At 54.4% G+C, this 21288-nt stretch overlaps 9 protein-coding genes across 9 annotated transcripts, besides 4 other annotated features; 4 read left to right on the top strand and 5 right to left on the bottom strand.

Moving 5' to 3' along the window:
* Positions 1–295: 295 nt before the first annotated feature.
* Positions 296–2200, top strand: ACLA_087110 (ferric reductase family protein; the record flags this gene model as incomplete). The annotated part of the gene is made up of 1 exon (XM_001268433.1): positions 296–2200. One exon carries the CDS (start codon positions 296–298, stop codon positions 2198–2200), a length of 1905 nt encoding a protein of 634 aa, XP_001268434.1.
* Positions 2201–2715: 515 nt separating this feature from the next.
* Positions 2716–5153, top strand: ACLA_087100 (glycoside hydrolase family 92 protein; the record flags this gene model as incomplete). Its single annotated transcript, XM_001268432.1, has 2 exons — positions 2716–4487; positions 4574–5153. 2 exons carry the CDS (start codon positions 2716–2718, stop codon positions 5151–5153), a joined length of 2352 nt encoding a protein of 783 aa, XP_001268433.1.
* A 79-nt stretch (positions 5154–5232) lies between these two features.
* ACLA_087090 (PHD finger protein) lies at positions 5233–6242 on the bottom strand (the record flags this gene model as incomplete). Its single annotated transcript, XM_001268431.1, has 2 exons — positions 5233–5963; positions 6044–6242. 2 exons carry the CDS (start codon positions 6240–6242, stop codon positions 5233–5235), a joined length of 930 nt encoding a protein of 309 aa, XP_001268432.1.
* Positions 6243–6730: 488 nt separating this feature from the next.
* ACLA_087080 (putative C6 finger domain protein) lies at positions 6731–9133 on the top strand (the record flags this gene model as incomplete). The annotated part of the gene is made up of 5 exons (XM_001268430.1): positions 6731–6787; positions 6858–7025; positions 7093–7613; positions 7665–8147; positions 8200–9133. The coding sequence occupies 5 exons, from the start codon at positions 6731–6733 to the stop codon at positions 9131–9133; spliced, it is 2163 nt and encodes a 720-aa protein (XP_001268431.1).
* Positions 6823–6846: a microsatellite.
* Positions 7041–7065: a microsatellite.
* Positions 9134–10250: 1117 nt separating the features above from the next.
* Positions 10251–12114, bottom strand: ACLA_087070 (putative MFS multidrug transporter; the record flags this gene model as incomplete). The annotated part of the gene is made up of 5 exons (XM_001268429.1): positions 10251–10483; positions 10535–10664; positions 10712–10824; positions 10879–11003; positions 11057–12114. 5 exons carry the CDS (start codon positions 12112–12114, stop codon positions 10251–10253), a joined length of 1659 nt encoding a protein of 552 aa, XP_001268430.1.
* A 1075-nt stretch (positions 12115–13189) lies between these two features.
* Positions 13190–15234, bottom strand: ACLA_087060 (flavin-containing monooxygenase; the record flags this gene model as incomplete). Its single annotated transcript, XM_001268428.1, has 8 exons — positions 13190–13323; positions 13375–13544; positions 13596–14129; positions 14239–14448; positions 14496–14564; positions 14617–14866; positions 14914–14927; positions 14978–15234. 8 exons carry the CDS (start codon positions 15232–15234, stop codon positions 13190–13192), a joined length of 1638 nt encoding a protein of 545 aa, XP_001268429.1.
* An 888-nt stretch (positions 15235–16122) lies between these two features.
* On the top strand, positions 16123–17478 carry ACLA_087050 (putative integral membrane protein Pth11-like; the record flags this gene model as incomplete). The annotated part of the gene is made up of 2 exons (XM_001268427.1): positions 16123–16311; positions 16558–17478. The coding sequence occupies 2 exons, from the start codon at positions 16123–16125 to the stop codon at positions 17476–17478; spliced, it is 1110 nt and encodes a 369-aa protein (XP_001268428.1).
* Positions 17479–18105: 627 nt separating this feature from the next.
* On the bottom strand, positions 18106–19180 carry ACLA_087040 (uncharacterized protein; the record flags this gene model as incomplete). Its single annotated transcript, XM_001268426.1, has 2 exons — positions 18106–18961; positions 19014–19180. 2 exons carry the CDS (start codon positions 19178–19180, stop codon positions 18106–18108), a joined length of 1023 nt encoding a protein of 340 aa, XP_001268427.1.
* A 568-nt stretch (positions 19181–19748) lies between these two features.
* ACLA_087030 (SDR family oxidoreductase) lies at positions 19749–20892 on the bottom strand (the record flags this gene model as incomplete). Its single annotated transcript, XM_001268425.1, has 5 exons — positions 19749–19832; positions 19885–20082; positions 20165–20539; positions 20602–20660; positions 20724–20892. 5 exons carry the CDS (start codon positions 20890–20892, stop codon positions 19749–19751), a joined length of 885 nt encoding a protein of 294 aa, XP_001268426.1.
* Positions 20456–20520: a microsatellite.
* Positions 20856–20895: a microsatellite.
* Positions 20896–21288: the final 393 nt, after the last annotated feature.

The raw sequence follows: 21288 nt of genomic DNA, 5'->3' as shown, positions 1-21288 counted from the left end.
CCTATAATGTTCGATATCCTCCTCTTCTGCCTCTGCTACGTCGTCTACGTCTTCCGAAAGCACAATTAATCTCCCCAGACTTGGAGACGAATACTTCTTGGCAACGCCCTTGAGCAGATTTGTCGCTTGGCAGCCCGCCATGTAGAAGTGACCCAGACATGGTTTTTTTTTGGTTCAGGTTCAGGGTGCCGGTTCAGACCCCTCCATCCTCGATATAAAAGGTCCGACACAGCGTCAGTTCAGATCATGGATCGTCCATCAAGTCCTTCAAACCTCCTAGGAGTACACACACATAATGCTTCCTCGGGCCCATACCCACGTCCCCGACTCCGGGCCAGGAGTCGAGCGGCATTGGGGTTACTTGAATCGCCAGCTCCCCTGTACCAGTGATGCCGGCAAATGCGCCTATCTCGATACCGTCTACCACTCGCACGATCTATCCGTACTCTACAGTGCGATTCTGTGGGCGGTCATCTTGGGAGTCCTCTTCCTGATCGCTGTTGGGCGGTTCATCCCATTCCAGCGAACCAGCAGTGGCCAGCGGGACGTCGAGACGGAGACGCCACGGCAGAGCACTGCTCTCTACCGTCTCAAGCGCTTCTTCAAGGCCATGTATCACCGCTATCTGCTCCAAGAGTCCCTGCCCCAGGTCTTCGGCCGCACCACCCGCTTCAACCTCCTCGTCCTCGCCATCCTCTGCGTCTACCTCATCATCTTCTCCTTCGTCGGCATCATCTACAAAACCTGGTACAGCCCGGTGTCCGGGCATCCCAACCTCCGCCAAACCCGCGTCGGCATGGGTCCCTGGGCCGACCGCGTCGGCGTCCTCGCCTACGCCCTCACCCCACTAGCCGTGCTCCTCGCCACGCGCGAGTCCCTCCTGTCCCTGCTCACCGGCATCCCGTACCACCACTTCAACTTCCTGCACCGCTGGCTGGGGTACGTCATCTACGCGCAGTCCGTGCTGCACACGCTGGGCTGGATCATCATCGAGGGGCGGCTGTACCAGCCGCAGCCGACGACGTGGACCACGTTCATCGCACAGGAGTACATGATCTGGGGCGTGGTCGCGCTGATCTTGCTCTCGTTCCTGGTCTTCGCCAGCACGAAGACGTGCATCCGCTGGACCGGGTACGAATTCTTCCGCAAATCGCACTACGTCGTGGCCATGCTGTACGTGGGCGCGTGCTGGGGCCACTGGGCCCAGCTCTCGTGCTGGATGATCGCGTCGCTGGTGGTCTGGCTGCTGGACCGCGCGGCGCGGCTGCTCCGAACGGCCATCCTGCATGTCAGCGCCGGGGGCCAGAGCTCGGCGCGCAGCCTGCAGATCCCCAGAGCAGACATGACCTGCTTCCCCAGCGCCGAGGACGGCGACGTCGTCCGGCTGGATTTCGACCACGCGCATGCGCCCTGGGCGCTCGGACAGCATTTCTATCTCTGTTTCCCGGAGCTGAGCATCTGGCAGTCCCACCCGATGACGCCCAGTAGCCTCCCTGCACCGGGGCACCGCCAGCGGCACTCGTACCTCATCCGCGCCAAGGGCGGACTCACGAAGCATCTCGCGGCGCTGACGCAGCGGCAGACCTCCACGCCGATCGTCCTCTCCGGTCCATACGGCCAGTCCATCGCCGCCGACCGCACAGACGACATCAACATTCTCTGCGTGGCCGGCGGCACGGGCGTGACCTTCGTGCTCCCTCTCCTGCTGAGCCTCGTGCGCGGGGACCACGCCGCGTCCCCGCGACGGGGCCTGCTCGAGTTCATCTGGATCGTCCGACGCCGGGCCGACATCGACTGGATCCGCTCCGAGATGGACGAGCTGTGCGCTGCGGCCGAGGCCCAGCCCGGCTCTTTTCTCATCCGGGTGTTTGTGACTCGCGAAGACGGCTCGGGCGAGCAGACGGCGCTTGTCAAGGAGCATCTCGCGATCGAGATCTCGTCGGGGGAAAAACCACCCGCGCAGCTCACGGTGCTGTACACCGCGTCGCACGCGACCCGGCACCCGGATGTGCCGTCGCAGGTTACTGATTTCGTCTCGCGGACGGCGCAGGGTCCGACGCGGGTGATCGCCAGCGGTCCGACGGGCTTGGTGTCGGATCTCCGTCGTGTTGTTGCATCGTGTAATGATCCCGCGAAGGTGTGGAAGGGGGAAGAGCGGTTTGATGTGCAGCTGGTGCATGATGATCGGCTGGAGTGGTAGAGGAAGGGGAGTGGCTAGTTTCAGAAGTGCTGATCATGCCGGCGTGATCGCCGGTCAATTGATGATACCCAGAATCGATTTGTTTCAATGTGTTTGTGTCTATATCCATGTTCATGCCCATGTCCATGTTCATTAAAGTCCTGATTATTTCTTTCCAAACTTATTGCTCTTCATGCGTTGTCCTACGCAACAAGGATGGCTGCAGTTGCCCAGCGCTTCCCCTCTCACTCTCGCAACGCTGCATTCCATGCTTGATGTGCGGGGGAATTAGCGCGACGATGATCTCTTGCTTGATTATAGCAACTGTGACGCTGTTATACAACATGGATTCAGCATTGATGGGGGGGAGGGGGCATTTTAAATGCTCCTGCCCAGCCACGTTGAGTCTTGGAATGTGCTACACCCAACAGCCGTTCTGTCTGGTCTTGATGATTGATACCTCTTTATCCAACCTGTAATTCTGCAATCACTAGCAAATCAGAATAATTCAACCTCCGTTCCCCCCAATCCAATCCATGATGATAAGAACGTGGACAGCGCTAGCGCTGCTGCAGCTAACCCCCCTCCTCGCACCTCTGGCCCACGGCCAACCCACGTTCGACGTGCTGGACTTCGTCGACCCGCTCATCGGCACCGCGAATGGCGGCCACTCCTTCGCCGGGGCCACGCTCCCCTTCGGCATGGCCAAGGCGGTTGCCGACACAGACGGCGAGAACCAAGCCGGGTTCGCCTCGGACACCACCGTCGTCACGGGCTTCAGCCACATGCACGACAGCGGCACCGGCGGGTCGCCGTCGCTCGGCAACTTCCCGCTCTTCGCGCAGCCCAGCTGTCCCGACGACGACCTCAACCGCTGCGTCTGGCAGCAGGCCGACCGCGCCGTGGCGTGGGTGCCGGGCTCGCCGCGCGCGCGGCCGGGCTACTTCGGCCTCTCACTGGCGAACGGCGTGCACGCCGAGATGACGGTGACGAACCGCTCGGCGCTGTACCGGTTCCGCTTCGCCGCGGGGGCCGCCCGCTCCCCCGTCATCGGGGTCGATCTCGTAGACCTGCCGCGCTCGCGCACCGCGGGCACGGCGGCGGTGGACCCGGCGACGGGCCGGCTGACGGGCAACGGGACGTTCAGCCCGAGTTTCGGGCTCGGGCGGTACGAGCTGCACTTCTGTGCGGACTTCCGGGGCGCGCAGGTGCGCGATGCGGGCGTGTGGATGCGGGACCGCGCGGGCACGGGCGCGAACCAGACGTCCGTGCGGCTGGCGCAGGACGGGACGCTGTCGGCGGGCACGTTTGTGCGGTTCCAGGCGCCGGCGGACGCGAGCGGCATTCTGGCGCGGGTGGGCGTGAGCTTCATCAGCGTGGAGCGGGCGTGCGCCAATGCGGAGCGAGAGCAGCCGGATTTCGACTTCGAGGGGACGGTGGCTGCGGCCGAGGCGGCGTGGAGGGAGAAGCTTGGGGTGGTCGAGCTCGATGCCGAGGGGGTGTCGCCGGACCTGCAGAAGGTGTTTTGGAGCGGCGTGTATCGCGCCATGATCAGCCCGCAGGACTACACGGGCGAGAACCCGCGGTGGGAGAGCGACGAGCCGTACTACGACAGCTACTACTGTATCTGGGACTCGTACCGCGGGGTGCACCAGCTGCTGACGGTGCTGGACCCGCTGTCGCAGTCGCGCATGATCCGCAGCCTGGTGGACATCTACCGCCACGAGGGATACCTCCCGGACTGCCGCATGTCGCTGTGCAAGGGATACACGCAGGGCGGGTCCAACGCCGACGTGCTCATCGCCGAAGCGTTCCTCAAGAACGTCAGCGACGTGGACTGGGCCACGGCCTACGAGGCCGTGGTCAAGGACGCCGAGGTGGAACCGGCCAACTGGGACGTCGAGGGCCGCGGCGGCCTCCAGAGCTGGAAGCATCTCGGGTATATCCCGACGGACGACGATGACTCGGATGGGACGGGGACACACACGCGCAGCATCTCGCGCACGGTCGAGTATGCGTACGATGACTTCTGCATTGCGGAACTGGCGCAGCGGCTGGGACACACGGCCGACTACGAGAAGTACACGCAGCGCGCCTCCAACTGGCGCCACATGTTCAAGGAAGACCAGACCTCGTCGATCAACGGCAAGGACACCGGCTTCACCGGCTTTCTGCAGCCGCGCTATCCCAATGGGACGTGGGGATACCAGGATCCTATTTTCTGTAGTCCGCTGTACAACTTCACCTCGTGCTATCTCAACCCGGACGGGCATGAGACCTACGAGGGCAGCTGCTGGCTCTACACGTTGTACGTTTGCTTGGTTTTTTCCTTTTTTTTTTGTCGTTGTCTGGTGATCGATACCATTCCCATTGACTTTTTGTTGTTTTTGACAGCTACGTACCACAAGACATGGCCGCCCTGATCGCCCAGCTGGGAGGCCCGGAAACCTTCACCTCCCGCCTGTCCTATCTTCATGATTCGGGAATCCTCTACATCGGCGATGAACAGGCCTTCCTCCCCGTCTTCCAATTCCACTATGCGGGCCGCCCCGCGCTCTCTGCCGAGCGCACGCACTTCTACATCCCCTCGCAGTTCAACGCGACGGTCCCCGGCATTCCCGGCAACGACGACGGCGGCGCCATGGGCTCGTTCGCCGCATGGAGCATGATGGGGTTCTGGCCCGTGCACGGCCAGGACGTGTACCTGATCAGTCCACCGTTCTTCAAGGAGGTCAGCATCCGCAACCCGCAAACGGGGAAGGTGGCCACGGTGCGGAACGTCAATTTCGATCCGAGTTATCAGGCGGTGTACATCCAGAGTGCGAAACGGAATGGCAAGCCGTGGACGCGGAATTGGATCTCGCATGATTTCTTCGCCGAGGGAGGCGTGCTGGAGCTGGAGTTGGGGACGGAAGAGAGTGCGTGGGGGACGCGGGTGGAGGATTTGCCGCCTAGTATGAGCGATGAGAAGTAATTGAACGAACGATATGTCCGGTCCGAGTGTTGGCTGGTCGTGTATTCCACAAGTTGCGAGGTTTATCCATCTCAGTCCTTCAGAGTAAATCCATCACGATCCTGTCCCATGATTTGCCAGTCGTATCGGCGGGGGGCTGAATCGCGGGCGAGACACTCGCAACAGGAGGATTGAGAATCGGCTCAAAGACCGGCATACGAGTACCGAAGAGCTTCTTCGTGTTCAGCAGGTCACTCCGCAAGGCGGCATTTTCCTCGCGCAGCTCTCGTAGCTCCTGCAGCAGACGCTGCTGGGCGTCCAGCTCGACCATCATCGAGCCCAGCTTCAATAACAGATCCGGCCGAAAGTCCTGCGACGCGGGGAAATGGCCCTGCTGGATCAGAAACTGCCGCGCGCGGAATACCATGTCCGACGACGGCGAGGCAGATCCATTCGGGACGCCGGGATGTGGCTGGCCACCAGCGTCTGGCGAGGATGGCAGGGACGGACTCTGCAGGGCTGACCGACCAGAGCCGAGTGCCACGGGCGCCCTGCGGTTCGCGATCGCGGTGCGAGGCGACATGCTCATTGCGCTGCCGCTGGGAGTGCTGCTGCGAGAGGCACTGGGAGAGACCACCAGCGGGTTGACCGGGGGCGGGGTCTGGTCCCATTGCTTCTCCTTGCACGATGGGCAGTGGAAGCTAACCAGGGACGCCGTGGCTGCCGTCGCTCCCGGTAGACATCTCGCATGATAAGAGCGGCAGCATGTCTCACAGAGCAGGAGATCATCTGGATGCCGACACTCCGAGCACACCAGATTGTGCGGCTTGCCTGCTCCTTTGCAAGTAGTCAGCGGCTGGGTTGGCAAGGCAAACCTTGTGGTCTGGAAAAGTCTCTGGAAATCAACTTACTGATCCATTCGGTGTAGATACTTGACTTCTCAACGTCCGAGAACGAGTGAGAGTCTGGCTGAACGTAATTCATCGGAGCCGCATGGCCTAGCAGCCGCAGCAGGGCCCCATGGTCTGGGGATGTGCTCTCAGGACGCAAGTGATCCTGATCTGCGTGGTGCTGGACCAGGTCCGGAGCGTCGAGCGGCCTTCTCAGCATCTCCAGGGGATCTCAGCTTATCCTCGTGGATACTCAAACTGTGAACTGTCACATATGGATATAATCCCAGAGGGTGACGGGGGGGGGGGGGGGGGGACTTGAAACCTGCTGAAGAGGAGAGATCCCTTGGGGAGTTATAGATCCATTTCTGCCGGGCGGTAAGCCTCCCCTTCCCCCGAACTTCCGCCGACCGAACGCCGTCGAGTCACTGACGACATGAAGCAACTTCTTCTTTCTTGTCGAATCTTCTTCTTGGCTGATGTGAAGTAATAGTTATAAGAACTAAACTAAACTAGATACACCCTTTTTCTGCGTCCTCCCCTCCTTGATCCTGCCTTGTATGAATCCTCCCAAGCCCCCCTACTCCGCGTCCATTGAGATGAAATGACGGCCTCAATCTCGTCCAGGTTCAGCATCCAGAGATCATCTTTCCACAGTTCTGATCTGAACATCTCTCCGCATCAGAGCAGGTAGGACAGACAGACAAGATGCCTGGGGTTCCATCCAACAAGGCGTGCGAGCGATGTAAAAAGCGACATCTCAAGGTCAGCCTTGCCTACTGATCGCCCGGTACCCGGATTTATTATTATTATTATTATTGTTAACGGAACGCAGTGTGATGAAACGCGCCCGAGCTGCCAGCGCTGCACCAATGCTGGCGTGGAGTGCCCAGGATATGTCCAGACTCGCAAGTTTATAGATCAAGGCGCCTCGGTCCGGCGTCGGTATGCTCCATATAGCGAAACTCATCCTAAACCGCATGCCTCCAAACCCAAAGAAACTGTCAGTCTCGTTTGATCTCTCCCTCTCTCCCTCTCTCTCTATATTCATGATGCTAATGTAAAACCAGGTGGCTAGCGACCATGCCAAGAGCTCAGAAGGCAATGTTACACCGGTCCCGGTTGACCCTGGTCTGATGACCCGTGTAGATTCTGGCTCGTCCATGAGCATGGCTTGGGGTTCACCTGACGTGAGCCAGCTAGCGGTTCGCTCCACGCCCACGGAGCTGGCCCCGACTATGAGAGATACGCCGGTGCAATTAGACGGCATGGCCGATATGATGAATCGGTTTGGCGTACAGCCAGTCTCTGCTGAGATCGCAGGCTCTGACCAACACAGTGCGTCGAGTCGAAGCAACGCACCGAGCTCATTATCGCCTAGCAATGCTCCCGCGGGAGGTTTTGCCATTCCTAATCATATTGCAACCCAGCTGAAGAAGAAGCCCTCCAATGCGACATTGGCTTCTTCGACCAGTCCCTCACAACGTAGCGAGCAAGAGGAGTTTCAGGATATTTTCTCGGAGCTGATGACGGGCACCGAGCATGAGATCGCCTTCCTCACGAGGCACTTTTCAACGACGCTCGGACCTTGGTGAGTCTTGCCTCTCGTCAAAAGAAACCTCGTGTGCTCACTGCATCCCAGGCTGGACATCTCGGATGCGGGAAAGTTCTTTTCAGCATACGTCCCCGTGCGCGCCATTGACGACCCTTGTCTGAAATATGCAATTGCCGCCTTGGCGGCCAAGCACCTGGGTCGAGTCAAGGGAGCGATCTCTCCAACTGGCGGGGCCCTGTTTACCAGTCCACCGACCATGGAAGTCTATCCGAATGCTTCTCAAGTGGACTGGTTCTTGAAGGCCGCAAACTACTATTACATGGCTTCTTCCCACATCAACACCATGATTGCCGATCCGTTCGCAACGGTTTCCACCACCGCTATACTAGAATCCCCCATTGAAAACGTCAGTCGTTGGTTGACTCAACAACTAAAGCAAACCGGATTCGGGCCACCGACAGAGCAGCCGGTGGTAGGTACCTTCTGGAGAAAAGTGGAAGATTTACTAGCCGCGTCAACCATCCTCACCACCTACAAGCTCCTCGACGAAGCAGGAGATAAGTGGCAATCGTATGTCACAATTCTCGTATCTTCCTCATTGCTCTCCGCTAACAGTCAAAAGACATCTCCAAGGCGCCAAAACGGCGTTTGATGCCTTGCTCCAAATATGCAGCAACTATGCCGAGGTTCCTCAGTTTTCCCATGGGGCGGCGGCATCCTTTTTCATGCTCGCTCGCTTTGACTATCTCGGAGCATACTTTCCTCGAACCTCAACATACTTTGACCAGGACAATCTCACATTATGGCGCGCCGCTGGTCTCCCGATCGACGAGCAGGGCAACCTCCAACTGGAAAGCGGGGTATCATCTCGTAATCCCATGATGCTCCAACGGGAAGATCTAGCTGCAAATAGTCTCATATGGCTCCTCAACAAGGTTCTCAACTTTCTCGCGGATACGAAACGATCCCAGGTGGAACAGTGGGTGGGACAGCCACCGTCCGCTGCACCATCCCCCACCGTCGCTTCTCCGCGATCGCAGCCGACCACCACGACTTGGCTGAGGCTCTGCTTCGAGTTCCAGACATGGGTCGAGAAGATGCCCGAGACCTTTCGCCCCTGCCTGCGCCTCGATCGTCCCAAGGACATCTCCAAGCTCCCCGAGATCAGCCAGATGCCATTCCCCGAGATCTTCTACGGCATGACTTCGTGCGCCGCGGCGATGCAGCAATACCATTTCGGTCGACTTGCGCTCCTCCTCAATCGCCCACCGGACGTGATCAGCGCCCCCAGCACGGCTTTTGACCGGCTACAGGGATACCGCGAGCTAACCAAGGAAGTCGACTACCGCTGCAAGGAGATTTGCGGCATCGCGCTCGGCCGGCCGCAAGGCGGTGTCCGGATCTATATGACTCCCTTGCTCTTTGCCGTGGGCCAGTGTTTCGAGAACCCCGAAGAGCGCCAAATCATCACCGATCTCTTACGCGGTGTGGAAGCGGATCTGGGTTGGGCGACGGGCTACCAGATCCAGAAGCTGCAGACCGTCTGGGAACAATAATCTTCGAATGACTGCTAGTTAGCGACTGTCAAAAAATCAGGATACCCTGATAACATCACTTTTACAGGGCAGAATCCTCCCCAGCGAAATGTTCCCACAATTCGGCTGATTTCGGGCGTTATCTCGCGCCCAGACCTGTCATGACGTCAGGGCCCGTTCGCCTACACTCGCGATAAGCCGTACACACACACACAGACGATGGATGCAGGATGCAGTCTGGGCTCAACTTCGCTTCCTCCTTCTTGCTCCTCTTCTGCCACGTTGAACCCAGATCCTCCACATTACGCTCCCCAGATCCCGTATCTACACGATACGGTTTACCGCTCTAAGCTCAAGAAACTCCACTGAGCACTTTCCCTGCAGGCCAATTCCGCATCCCCTCACTATCACACCCCCTACCCCTACCATCCTACATCCGGGACAAAGTCCGCACTGCAAAAAAAAAAGAGTCCAGTGCAAGACCCGTCCCTGTAATCTTCACCCGTCACATTCCACTTTTGATCTTCGTTCAAGCTTCTGATTTATTCATCTTGGTGTACAATTTATACAAGGCTTGGGGATATGGAATGTCTGAACTAATATACATCATCGATACTACGTTTACCTTGTTTACGGAGTACAGGGATTCTGAAGATAGCGCACGCCGAGATTGACATCGGAATGATGCATAGGCGACTGGTTACCGTAGTTCATCATAAACGACACCACCTAGTCCCCGCTTGGCCGTCGGAGTTGAATCCCGCATGTTGGTGGTGATTGACTGCTGACGGCGTCAAGTGGCTAGTCATATCTACCAGAGCATGGCATGGAGCATTGGTCATGTTCAGGGTGAAATGACAATATACGTAACAAGTATAATTGAATTCACTGGCATTTCGCTCTGACTATCAAGCTATAAGAGTAGTAGTATGCGATGGAAATGGAACGGATGCTAACGGAACAGAATGGAAAGAAATCAGCATTGCATTGCATGCACCCGAACCCAATTACGTTGCGTGCTATCCCGGTCACTCCACCTTTGGAAGAGACAACAATGTCCATATGATAGGACGGCGCGTCGTCTCGCAAAATGGATGCTTGTTCCCAGAATGGAGAATGAACTGTGAACAATTTGCCCCTAGGGATCGAAGTAAAACTCCTCTGGGCCCGAGCTGCCAGATCCGCACTGCGAGACGCGGCGGCCAGCCTTCTTTCGGTCCGCCGCGAGGATCTGAGCAAACTTGGACCGTTCCCGGATCTTAGGCCCATTCCAGTAGAAGATATAAATGGGGGCGATGAAGATGATGGAGAGGAAGCCGAGAAGCGTGGATGGCCATTCAAGGGTGTTGGTGTGGCCCATGTGTTTATACACTGTGATGAGATCAGTATCGGAATGTGAAAGGGTTCAAAGGGCCTGGTTACTTGGGACCGAGTACATAGCTGCAATACCGGCCAGGAAGTCTCGGGCCAGAGCATTGCCCCCGGTTGCCGAAGCAGAGTACGGACCGTAAGAGGCGATCATGTAGTCGATTGTCGCCATGTAAATGGAATACTTAAGTGCATTAGATGAGATCGACAAAAGTGACAGGGTTCTCTTACATTGGCTATTGCGATACACGATGAGAAGATCATCGGCGCTATCCAGTGGACATGGGGCGGGCCCAAGCTGGTCCAGGCGAAACCAAAGAGACCAATGCTCAGGAGCGGAGCGACTATCATCCCCCTGGTTAGTCTTGCGGCTTGAGGCACGGAAGTGAGAGAGCTACCCCATAGCAGCCAGTATAAGCGGGCTTCAGGCTGGAGAGCATCTGGATCTCGTTCCCTGACTCGGCAGTGGCGATGGATCCAGGGTAGGAAGGAGAAGTACGCCAGAAGATATCCAACCATGATCCTTGGATAGAGTAAGCGCTTTTGATTCAAAGCCAAGCTGGGGAAAATACTCACGGAATGAAGGCTAGACCGATTGTAATGGTGCTGAAGCCCCACTGCTTATAGACTGGCTCGTAGGACTGCAGAAAAGTGAAGATCAACGCGTCACTGAAACCACTGAGGAGAGAGAGCCACAGGACAATCGGCTCACGGATGAACATGATAAAGGGGCGCGCCCAGATCTTCGCGAAGTGCTTCAGATTAAGCCGTTTGCCCTTGAGCTCATCCCCGCTATAAACCATCTCTCCCCGTTTCCGACGCTTCTTGGCTTCACGAGTTACCAGGATCGAGCATCGAGTCTCGGGCACCCAGAAGTGCACGACTTGAACGAAGCCTCCCAGAATTAACTGAAGCCAGAAGTTCCAACGCCAGCTGAGGAAGGTCGCCACAAAGCCTCCCACAATGGGAGCAACAACCGATCCCGCAACAGACGCAAAGACAATATACGCCACAGCGTACTGCTGTTCTTCGGCCTCCCACATATCGGCCACCATTCCCAGCGTCACAGAGCCACCGGCGGAGGATAGACCTCCTAGGATACGAGCAACCACGATAGATCCAAAGTTGGGAGCCAGCGCACAGGGCAGCTGCCATATATTGACCAGTAGCAGACTGAGCTGCATGATAGGCCATCGTCCATACTCTTCACTGAATGGGGCCCAGAATTCGCTACCAAACCCGTAGGCAATGAGAAAGTCCATTTGGCCCACTCTCGCAGCTTGCTTTGAGATCCTAAAGTGTTTAGCAATAAGGCTGATTCCACTAGCGTAGAAACTGGCATTGAAGTTCATTGATATTTGAACCATGACGATCACGGTCAAGATGCCCCATTTCTTCCACCAAGGATAGGAATACCCCAGCTTATCATAACAATCGTACTCCTTCAGTTCTACCTTACCATCAGCCACCCCGTCGGCACCATCCGTCTCTTCCTTTTGTCTTCCTTCTCCTTGGCAGGCTCTGGACTGAGATGAGGGGGAATGGTCTATGCCACCATCAGGGGTCTCCTGCTTCTCCCTATCCGACAGGCCAAGCTCCGCGGCAATGTCAAAGTCGGGATGGGAATGAGACATGATGGATTTGGCTTTCAGATAAGTGAATAGGGTTCAGTAGGAGGGTCTGAACGGTGCTCATGATGAGTCTTGGTCGTCCACCCGAGAGGGGAACCAACGTTCATTAAATGCTTGAGACTTTTCCCGTCAGAAACACCTCCCTGTACGGGCCAGCCTGGACGTAATTATCACTTACTTCCTCCGATTGGTTTGACGTCATGTAGCCATAGACACGTATAAGCTTTACCAGGGCCCCCCCCCAGGCTCCCTCATGTGGAGGTAACATCCGGGGGCTGCCTTGCGACCAACTAGCCATCATCTCTCCGCATTGCCTCCACGACCTGATATGAGGACAGGGCGCAATTATGCCCCGGGGCTAGGGGAGACATGGACAGTCGAAGCTAAGGCTCGGCCACCCCGAGATAGTAAAGATAGGAGAAAATGATAGGGGCGGAACTACATTCCGGAGCCGAATAACACAGGCTTTCCATAATCATCAGGCGTCTCTGGGGATCTGGAGATGGTCTGGAGTGCCTCATGGACTCGAGGACATGTTGTGGAGAGGCCAATGCTTGATCTCCAGCATGAGGAGCGTACATATCTCTCTCCTCTCTCTGATGATGGCATCCATCGTCAAGGCATTACATCATGGGTGAACAGCCCGCATCACACTGCTACCTCGGTCTGTAACTCAGGGCATTGTAGAGGTGAAAGGAGCTTTGCTTGAGGAAGAGGAAGAGGAAGAAAAAAAGGAGATGTTTGGGAAGGAAGTGAGAGAAGAAGAAGAAGAAGCTGGTCACATGGTTCATCTATGCCTTAGGCAGCAGGACTTTGGGAACCATTACCTCAAAGAGCTCATTGTTCTGCTTCCAGTATAGATTGTGGCCTTCATATTGATCAAGAGATTGCTCATTGGGAGGCAGGAAACAATGACTTCCCATCAATGAAGCTCATTTATCAGAGTGGTTATTTGACCAGTAGGCTGTACGCTGGCTGCATTTCCTCTTCTCTATTCTCCCAGTCAATACACCTTTTGTCTATATACCAGGAGAGTTTCTATCCAGTGACATAAGGACTACTGGACATGTACCTCTATCTACTTGAGATAAAACGCGAGATCCGCACCCTCGGCCCGTTCGAAAGCCAGCTCTCCATTGCCCAGGTAGCGGAACGGGTTAGTCGTGTTATATCTAATATCAAAGTGTTCGCCGCGGATATTGCGCATGAAAGCTTTGGTCAGTTAGCAGTATTTCTACACTTGAACCCATGGCAGGAATTTACCCTTAAAATGCAAGACACTCCCTGGGTACATCGCTGTGACAGTGTTGCTATCTCCCTTGTTCTTCTTGCTGTACCAGGCATGGCAGCCCTTCGACCAGACCGCACGCTTAAGGTTCTCCTGGGCAAAGGTATTATAGTCGCGGACTACTGAGTCCCTCACTGCAACCGATCTGCATACAGTCAATAGCTGGTTCAATGAGTCTGCTATACTGAAAACGTACTTGATGTCCTCCGTGGCCATCTTCGCAACCCAGTCCAGCATATAATCTGCTGTCCAAGACAGCATCTGCGGCACTGAACCGTGCCCGATAGGGCAGTTCGGTCCCGCAAACATAAAGTAATTGGGGTATCCAGCCGCGCAGACGGAAAAGTATGCTTCCGGCTTCTCTTTCCATTCTTCGCTCAACCGCCGGCCCTCGCGGCCTACGAGCTCCCAGGCGGGAATGAAGGTGGTGTTGAAGCCTGTAGCGCAGACGATGAGGTCGAATTCTTCGACGCCAGCCTCCGTCTCTATCCCGGTCCCAGTGATGCGTTGGATACCGCTGAAGCATATATCGGCATTGTCGGCTTGTAAGGCTTCAAGGTAGCCGTCGCCCGGACTTAGACGGCGGCAACCAATCTCGTATTTTGGGATGAGCTTTTCAGCAAGTTCTGAGCTTTTTGACAGTCGGGCCCGCATGGCGCCATCCACCAGATTGAGGAGGAATTTGTTGTCCTCAGAGTCGGAGAGCATCAGTCGGAATACAGTGTTGACTCTGTTGATCCCGCTATGAGCAGAATCCTAAGGGTGAAAGAGTGAAAAAGACCTAGGATTCTTCAAGCGTTTTGCGATATCTGAGAAATTCTTCCGGATCATCCGTGAACCGCTGCTTTTCCTCCTCTGTGAATTCAAAGTTAGTTCCCATGCCATCTTTGGTAAGATTGCCGCAAAGATTCGTGGACACCCAAGTCGCGTGACGGATGTAGTTGACTATTCTCGCAGCCTTGGGTTGCAAAGCTGGAACAACCTGGAGGGCAGAAGAGCCGTTTCCGATGACAGCGATTTTCTTATCCGTCCAGTCGTAGTCCGGGTCCCTAACCCCTTTAGCTACATGATGGGTCAAGGAGAAACGTGCCCTCACCATCGAGCAGTATGCACAAGCTTGCCTCCAAAGGAGTGTAGACCTTCAATATCGGGCCATTTCCATTGACTGTGGCAACTCAGGTATCAGTTCGAAACTGAAATTGGTGTGATTGACGTACTTTAGGATACCGCTGGCATCCAGCACAACATCAGCTTCATCGTTGATAATGGAACCATTCTGCTCCAGCCTGAGTTTCCACTTCCCGTCTTTCTCACTCCAACTGGCGTGGACAAGCTTGGTATTGAAAATGATCATCTCCCTTAACCCATACTTCTTCGTTGTGTTTAAGATGTACTGCTGAATCTCCGGTCCATTGACATAGAATTTGGACCAGGAGGGATTCGGCTCAAAGGGGAAGATGTAGCTATCTGTTCTTGTAAGACACGGCAAGCATTACAAAAGGAATGTCACATACGGGATGGAATGTCACTATCAACATCAGCAGTTGTCCAATGCCAACCTAGACGCACCGTACTTACCACCCAACCCCCTGATAGACGTTCTCAAACCAGGTACCTCCAACGTCCGTGTTCTTCTCATAGATTGTCAGATCTACAAACTCCATAGGTCTCTCATGTTTAAGCTTATGTGCTAGGATCAGCCCTGAAAAGCCCGCGCCGATGCAGACAACCCTCATCCTTTGGGGAGTAAAGGCAAATCGAGACGGGTGGATGGCCCAGTCATTATGAACATGAGCGTCACCGTTGGGAACTGAGAATGACTCGTTGGAAGGCATCTTTCTCTTCACTCAAGGGGAAGTGGTTCTAAAAGTTGCTCGAGGGAGGCAGGAACCCTGATATAATGGCCCCCTGGGATTCCGCGAAATGAGGGGCATTGGATGATAACCTCTCTAGCTCAATGGACTAAATTGTGGCATTGGGGATTCTGGACAGTGGTATGAGGTGGTCCAAAGCCGTTTCATTATTATTTGCATTAGTGGATGTTGATATTGGCATTTCAGTTGACAGTTGACAAGGGAAGTGGATGAAGGAGGTTAGATCAGCATGCGCCAATGTTACAGAATACGGAGAACGCAAATGCACCACGGTTAACAAATATCTAGCTGCTATTATATGATCCAATTAGCTGGTCCTTTTCTCAGGGGCGTTGACGATCACACATGGTATGGAGGTCCCTTGACTTTGTCGGTTATGGTTGAGGTCGCACGACATTGAATCGAGCACAAAGTCTCGCCCATCTGCGCAGATTTCAAGTGCTAAACTGATCCTGTCAATATCTGTCTGAATGAAATCTGACTCGGCAATTTGTCCATGGCAATACGCCGTGACCCTGGTCACTTACAGGGTTCTTAGAGATCGGTCTGTTGCTAACGCTGCCATGACACCCTAATTCATACTAAAACGTCTCCGTGGATGGACTCAACGAGGGCTCGCGATACGAATTGGAACGATATTCTGACTCGCATCCCTGTTGTCAAAAGGAGTACCAACAAGACTGTTGTCCTATGCCAGGACTCACAAATCTCTCGGGGTTGTCCATACGAGTTGGCGAGATTTCTATTGATTTCCAGTGTAGAATGCTGCATTGTACAAATCCCGTCTTGAAAGTGATTGCGCGAGTTTACTTTTGCCTATAACTGGCAGCATTTGTGAGTAGGCCGAGTATGTCAGGTCCATTTGGTGAGCCACCACCAGGGGTAGATCTGGGGGGGAACCGTACGCCACGGAACAATGCCACGGTCATCTCTCTGTATATTCTCGCAGCTGTTGCCATTGCACTGCGGATCGCTGCGAGGTTGAAGGTGCAGAATGCTCAAGTTCTGGCGGATGACTGGTTGATTATTGCTGCTCTCGTGAGTTCTATTTAACTGCCAGATGGTGAAGTGACTGACAGAGCAGGTGACTGTGACGGCGAATCTGATTTGTACCATCGTAGGAAAGTTTCGCTGATGATTTCTTCGGGTTCAAATACTGACATGGTGTAGGGGGGTACTATGGTCTCGGAAAACATGTCTGGGTGGTCAAGCTGGACGACGTGATCATTGTGATGAGGGTAGGCCAATGTTGAAAAGTTGGGGAGAGTATGCTGAGCCTTGTAGATTCTCTTCGCATATGTCCTGATCTACGTTGTTGCCATTCCACTCATCAAGATCTCAATCGTCCTCTTCTATCGTCGCATTTTTGGTATGGAATGGGCGATGTGGATGTGCATCTTCTTGACCGTTGGTTACTGGATCTCGTGCAGTATCGCCTTCCTCGTCTGCTGCAGGCCAACATCCTATTATTGGACACAATACCGAGATCCGAGTGGAGGTAGATGCATCTTTGACCTCTATCCGTTCTACCTCGGCAATGCCGCAGCCAACGTCGTGACGGACGGAATCATTCTCATGGTACCCATTCCGCTAGTTTGGAGACTCCAGATGCGTACGACCCAGAAGATCCTGGTATCAAGCATTTTCCTGTTGGGTGGTTTGTACGTTACATTCCAAGCACATTCATGCCGATCCGCGGCTGACGATTCCAGTGTCTGCGTTGCGATCATCGTCCGCATTTATTTCATAACCTTCCTCAGCAGCTCCGTAGACATCACCTGGATAACGGGCGACGTGTTTATCTGGTCTAGCGTCGAGCCCTGTGTTGGCATTGTCTGTGCTTGTCTTCCAACTCTTCAACCCCTCCTCAAATCGGCTCTCAATCGAATTATGGGATCGTCTCGAATGGCTGGCAAATTTGACGCCGGTTTATCTCAAGGGATGGATGTAAAATACACACGGCGCCGTCAGACTGGTGTAGCTGAGAGTGCTAGGCATCGTCTGTTCCGAACCCAGGAGGGCAGACAGAGAGAAAGATGGCTTGTGCTGCAACCTGGAGAAAACGAGGCAATTCTGACGACGAGTTCAGAATCTGTCGAGATGGACTCGTTTGTCCCTAGTGAGAGAACTGATGGGAAGGATGGAGGAGAGCCAATGTCGATTCGAATTCATCAGGATTTTTCATTGGAAAGAGGAGCATGCTGAAAACATGTAGAGTCAGAGCAATGTCAGAAGGCCACAACAGGAATCCGCCATGTACTGACTGACTTTGATATAATTCTGTCTCTCCCTTAGCCATGCAGAGATCACTTGGCTGGCAGCCATACTATGCAGTCCCTGCTGCACCATGTCGAGTCGATTGATATCCAATAGGTGAGTTGTTGAAGATGACCGTAAGGGTGTTTTAGGTGTTTTTATAAAAGAGGACCTCACTGTTCCTACTGTGTCTTCACTCCGAGGGTACCTGAAGACCCCGATGTGATATCAATAAGAGGATTTGATCAAATCGCTGCCAGTGAACCTCCTGGTAGCCCATACCCCGGCCACCACTCTGTCATGAACATGACCAGCGAGCTGGCGATACACGATGTCATTGTCGGAACTCACCAAAATTATGAAGCCCTCGAGAATAAATCCATGGGATACAGCTAAACGAACGTGATTACATATTCCCATTATGCCTGCTCCCTACTGGTCCCAATCTAACAGGAGGAATACAAAACCAGTCCAACATAAGGCAATTAGACCTCAGCTCAATATGAGTCTAATCATTCTGGATTAAACAAGAACGCAAACACGAAAAGTAGACGGCCTCCCCCTTTTCGAACCCCATCACCTTCGCAACGACCTGGCGCAGATATCAATCTCCTGGCTAACCGCTTCAGCAGCCAGATACTTGTTCGTCTCCAACTCAATCTGGTTTATCTTCTTTATTTCCTCGAGTCCAATCTGCGCCAATCCACCTGGGACATTGAACCGGAAATACCGGTGCTCATCAACCAAATTAGCATGTTCCTCCGCAAAGTCCTCTGCTTCAACCTCCGTGTCCGTCACAAGGCCCTTTTTAAGCTTGAGAGTCTGAAAGATTCCTCTGGTATACTGCATCTCCGGGGGCGTGCCCGTCCCAATGGAGACCAGACACCCCAGCTGGTCTTCAAACCTACCCGACTCCGATTTTTCAAACCTATCCGACTTCCACACATCCATGGCATGCTCCCACACCTTTCTCACGGCATTGTTTGCGCCCAGCGCCCCGTCGATAAACCTGCGCTCGTTCCGCATCACGGAGTCGATGATCATCAGCGGATCGAAGAACGAGGGCGCAGCGGACGTCGCCCGGCCGGCTTCCCAAATCTTCATGACACGGTATAGGTGCGTCTCGCCGCGCAGGTGGTAGAAGCTCGTGAAGCTTGTGGTGCTACCGGTGGTTGTTCGGGTTGCGCAGACGAAGACGTGGCACGAGGCGTCCGGGTCCTGGAGGAGGGCGTCTTCGTCAAGGCCCTGCTCCGCAATGACAGTCTTCAACGCTTGTTCTAGCTTCTTGCTGTCGAAGCGGGCGTTGAACCCTCCTCTGATGGTGACGGGAAAAAAACTCTTCCGTGTGAATGCCTGCTTCGAAAGCCGGTAGTATGCGTCGATGCACTGGTCCACGTCCATTTTGAGGCGGCCCAACATGATGGCAATCAATCTAGCTTGTTAGTGTGGATTGGGTAAGCGATATGGTTCAACAGAGGCCTTACCCTCCTGTGCTTGTTCCGCCGATCATATCGAAGACCTCGCACGGTTTCGGGGGTTGATCTGGGTCAATGGCCTCCATCATCTGTTTGAGGACATAGAGAGAGGAGAGACCGCGGATCCCGCCGCCGTCCAAGGACAAGAGGTTCAACTTTTTTGGCTCCAGATGCATTGTGCTTGTTACTCTTGATTGTTCTGGGATGGGAGCAGTCTCTTCGACATAATGACATTCACGGTTTTATATGCTTGTTTCCCCGCCCTACAAATCTATTGTATAGTTCTTTTTATAGCCCTAAGCGCTACGACACCGATCAGCTTTTTTGGCCAATAGTCCATAGCAACACGATGCACTAGCTTAAAAGACTCCGCAGCAAAGCTCTGCGCTTAGAATTAGCCTATTATAAGAGATCCTCGGTACCGAGATAGAGGGTAGTGGTTGTCGACCTCTCAACGTATGATGCGAGGCGCTTACAAGGGCACAGCCAGCGTGTTTCAGCTTCGTCGACGGGTATTCCACGTCGTAAATCTATGCACGGTCTTTCAGCGGATATATTCTTATAAGACTTGTCAGTTGTCGATTGGACAGTGCCCTGTTATCCAGAATGTCGGGATATACCATACTCAAACAGGCTGAGCGTGTCGCTCTACAACTATTTGCCTCAGCATCGGCGAGCTGAACCAACATTCAACAATTAATCTGCCACTCTCGAATCTCAATACCAAGCACAGTTATCGACATCCTACGGAAGAGTGTACCCCCCATCAATCACGATATTGGCGCCCGTCATATAACTCGACGCATCCGACGCACAAAACACATACGCCTGGTCCCATCAGCACCCGCAGTCAAGAGGATACCAGGGGGCTATCACTCACCCCCTTCAGCTCATACGTGTCCGCAAAGCGGCCGGCAGGGACCATCTCGTACCACTTCTGCCTCCACTCCGCCGGGTGGATATCCAGGATATCCGTCTCGATGAAACCCGGCGAGATGCAGTTCACGCGGCAGAAGTCCACCCATTCGACCGAGAGGCACTTTGCCAGCTGGACCACCCCGGCTTTGGACGCGTTGTACTACAGTTCCGTCAGTGGCGTTGGCGCGTTGCTTGACCGATGTGATGGGGAGGGCGGAGGTTAGCATTGTAGTGGTACTTACCGCGGCCTGTTTCTGGGGCACGTTGACGAGCGTCGCGCTCACGGACGCCGTGAAGATGACATTGCCGTGGCGCTGGGTCTTGAAGACGCGCGCGGCGGCCTGCGCGGTGTAGAACGCGCCGTCCAGGTTCACGCGCATGATCTCGCTCCATTGCGCGGGGGTGTAGTCCTCTGCGGGGACGTTGGAGGTGATCCCGGAGTTGACGACGATGATGTCGAGGTGGTCGAAGTCGGCGACGATCTGCTGGATGGTCTGTTCGATGTCCGTCTGGACGCTCACGTTGGCTTGGTAGGCGGCGGTTTTGACGTTGTTGGCGGCGGCGATCTCGGCGGCGGTCGTGGCGGCGGTGGTGGAGGAGTTGTAGATGAGGGCCACCTCGATTCGAGTCAGTGAGTTTGTTTGCTTACCAGTGGCTTAAGGGGGGAGGGAGGACGTACGTTGGCGCCTGCTTCGGCCAGGGCATGCGAGACTTCTAGGCCGATGCCGCGGGCGCCGCCTGTACTGCGCTGTTAGTTTGTTCTTACTTAGGGTATCGGTGTCTAAGGAGGGAGTAGTGTACCCGTCACGGCGGCGACTTTGCCGGTAAGGTCAAAGGCCTTGAGGACGTGTTTGTTCTCCGGCTTTGCGAGGACCATCCTGGCGGTAGATGTGTGAAGAGAATGAAGGTATCTCACCTTCTCCTCTAGGAGGATCAACATCAACATCAACATCAACATCAACATCAACATCAATATACCCCGCGTTGTATACCCCGCATCGGAGCTCCTCCGAATTGATGTTGAAGATATAAACTCGGGGTGATTTCGATACAAACAAACGACTAGCCTATATCATTCTGAGCAGTTGGTTGTTGGGCCATATTGCGATGTACTGTTTGTGGCGATAGGATGAGATCCAGCCAGAGCTCTTCTGAACAATGGGCAGACAATCAATATCAGTAATCAGTAATCATTCAGCGACTCTACCGTTCTTCAAGAAAGGATCTCTCTCTATCTATAAATAACAGTTTCCATCACGCAGAGCTGTTCACAAGTTCTTCTTCCTACTCCTACTCTAATCCATAGTCTCCCAAGTATATCCCAAACAAGCATCCAAACCGAGTTCTTCGACCATACTTGACATCC

Source organism: Aspergillus clavatus, genomic scaffold, assembly GCF_000002715.2.
Source record: "Aspergillus clavatus NRRL 1 1099423829806 genomic scaffold, whole genome shotgun sequence".
NCBI classification, from domain to species: domain Eukaryota; kingdom Fungi; phylum Ascomycota; class Eurotiomycetes; order Eurotiales; family Aspergillaceae; genus Aspergillus; species Aspergillus clavatus.
Note: the sequence above shows the minus strand (reverse complement) of the source record. Positions and strands in the feature narration are given on the sequence as shown.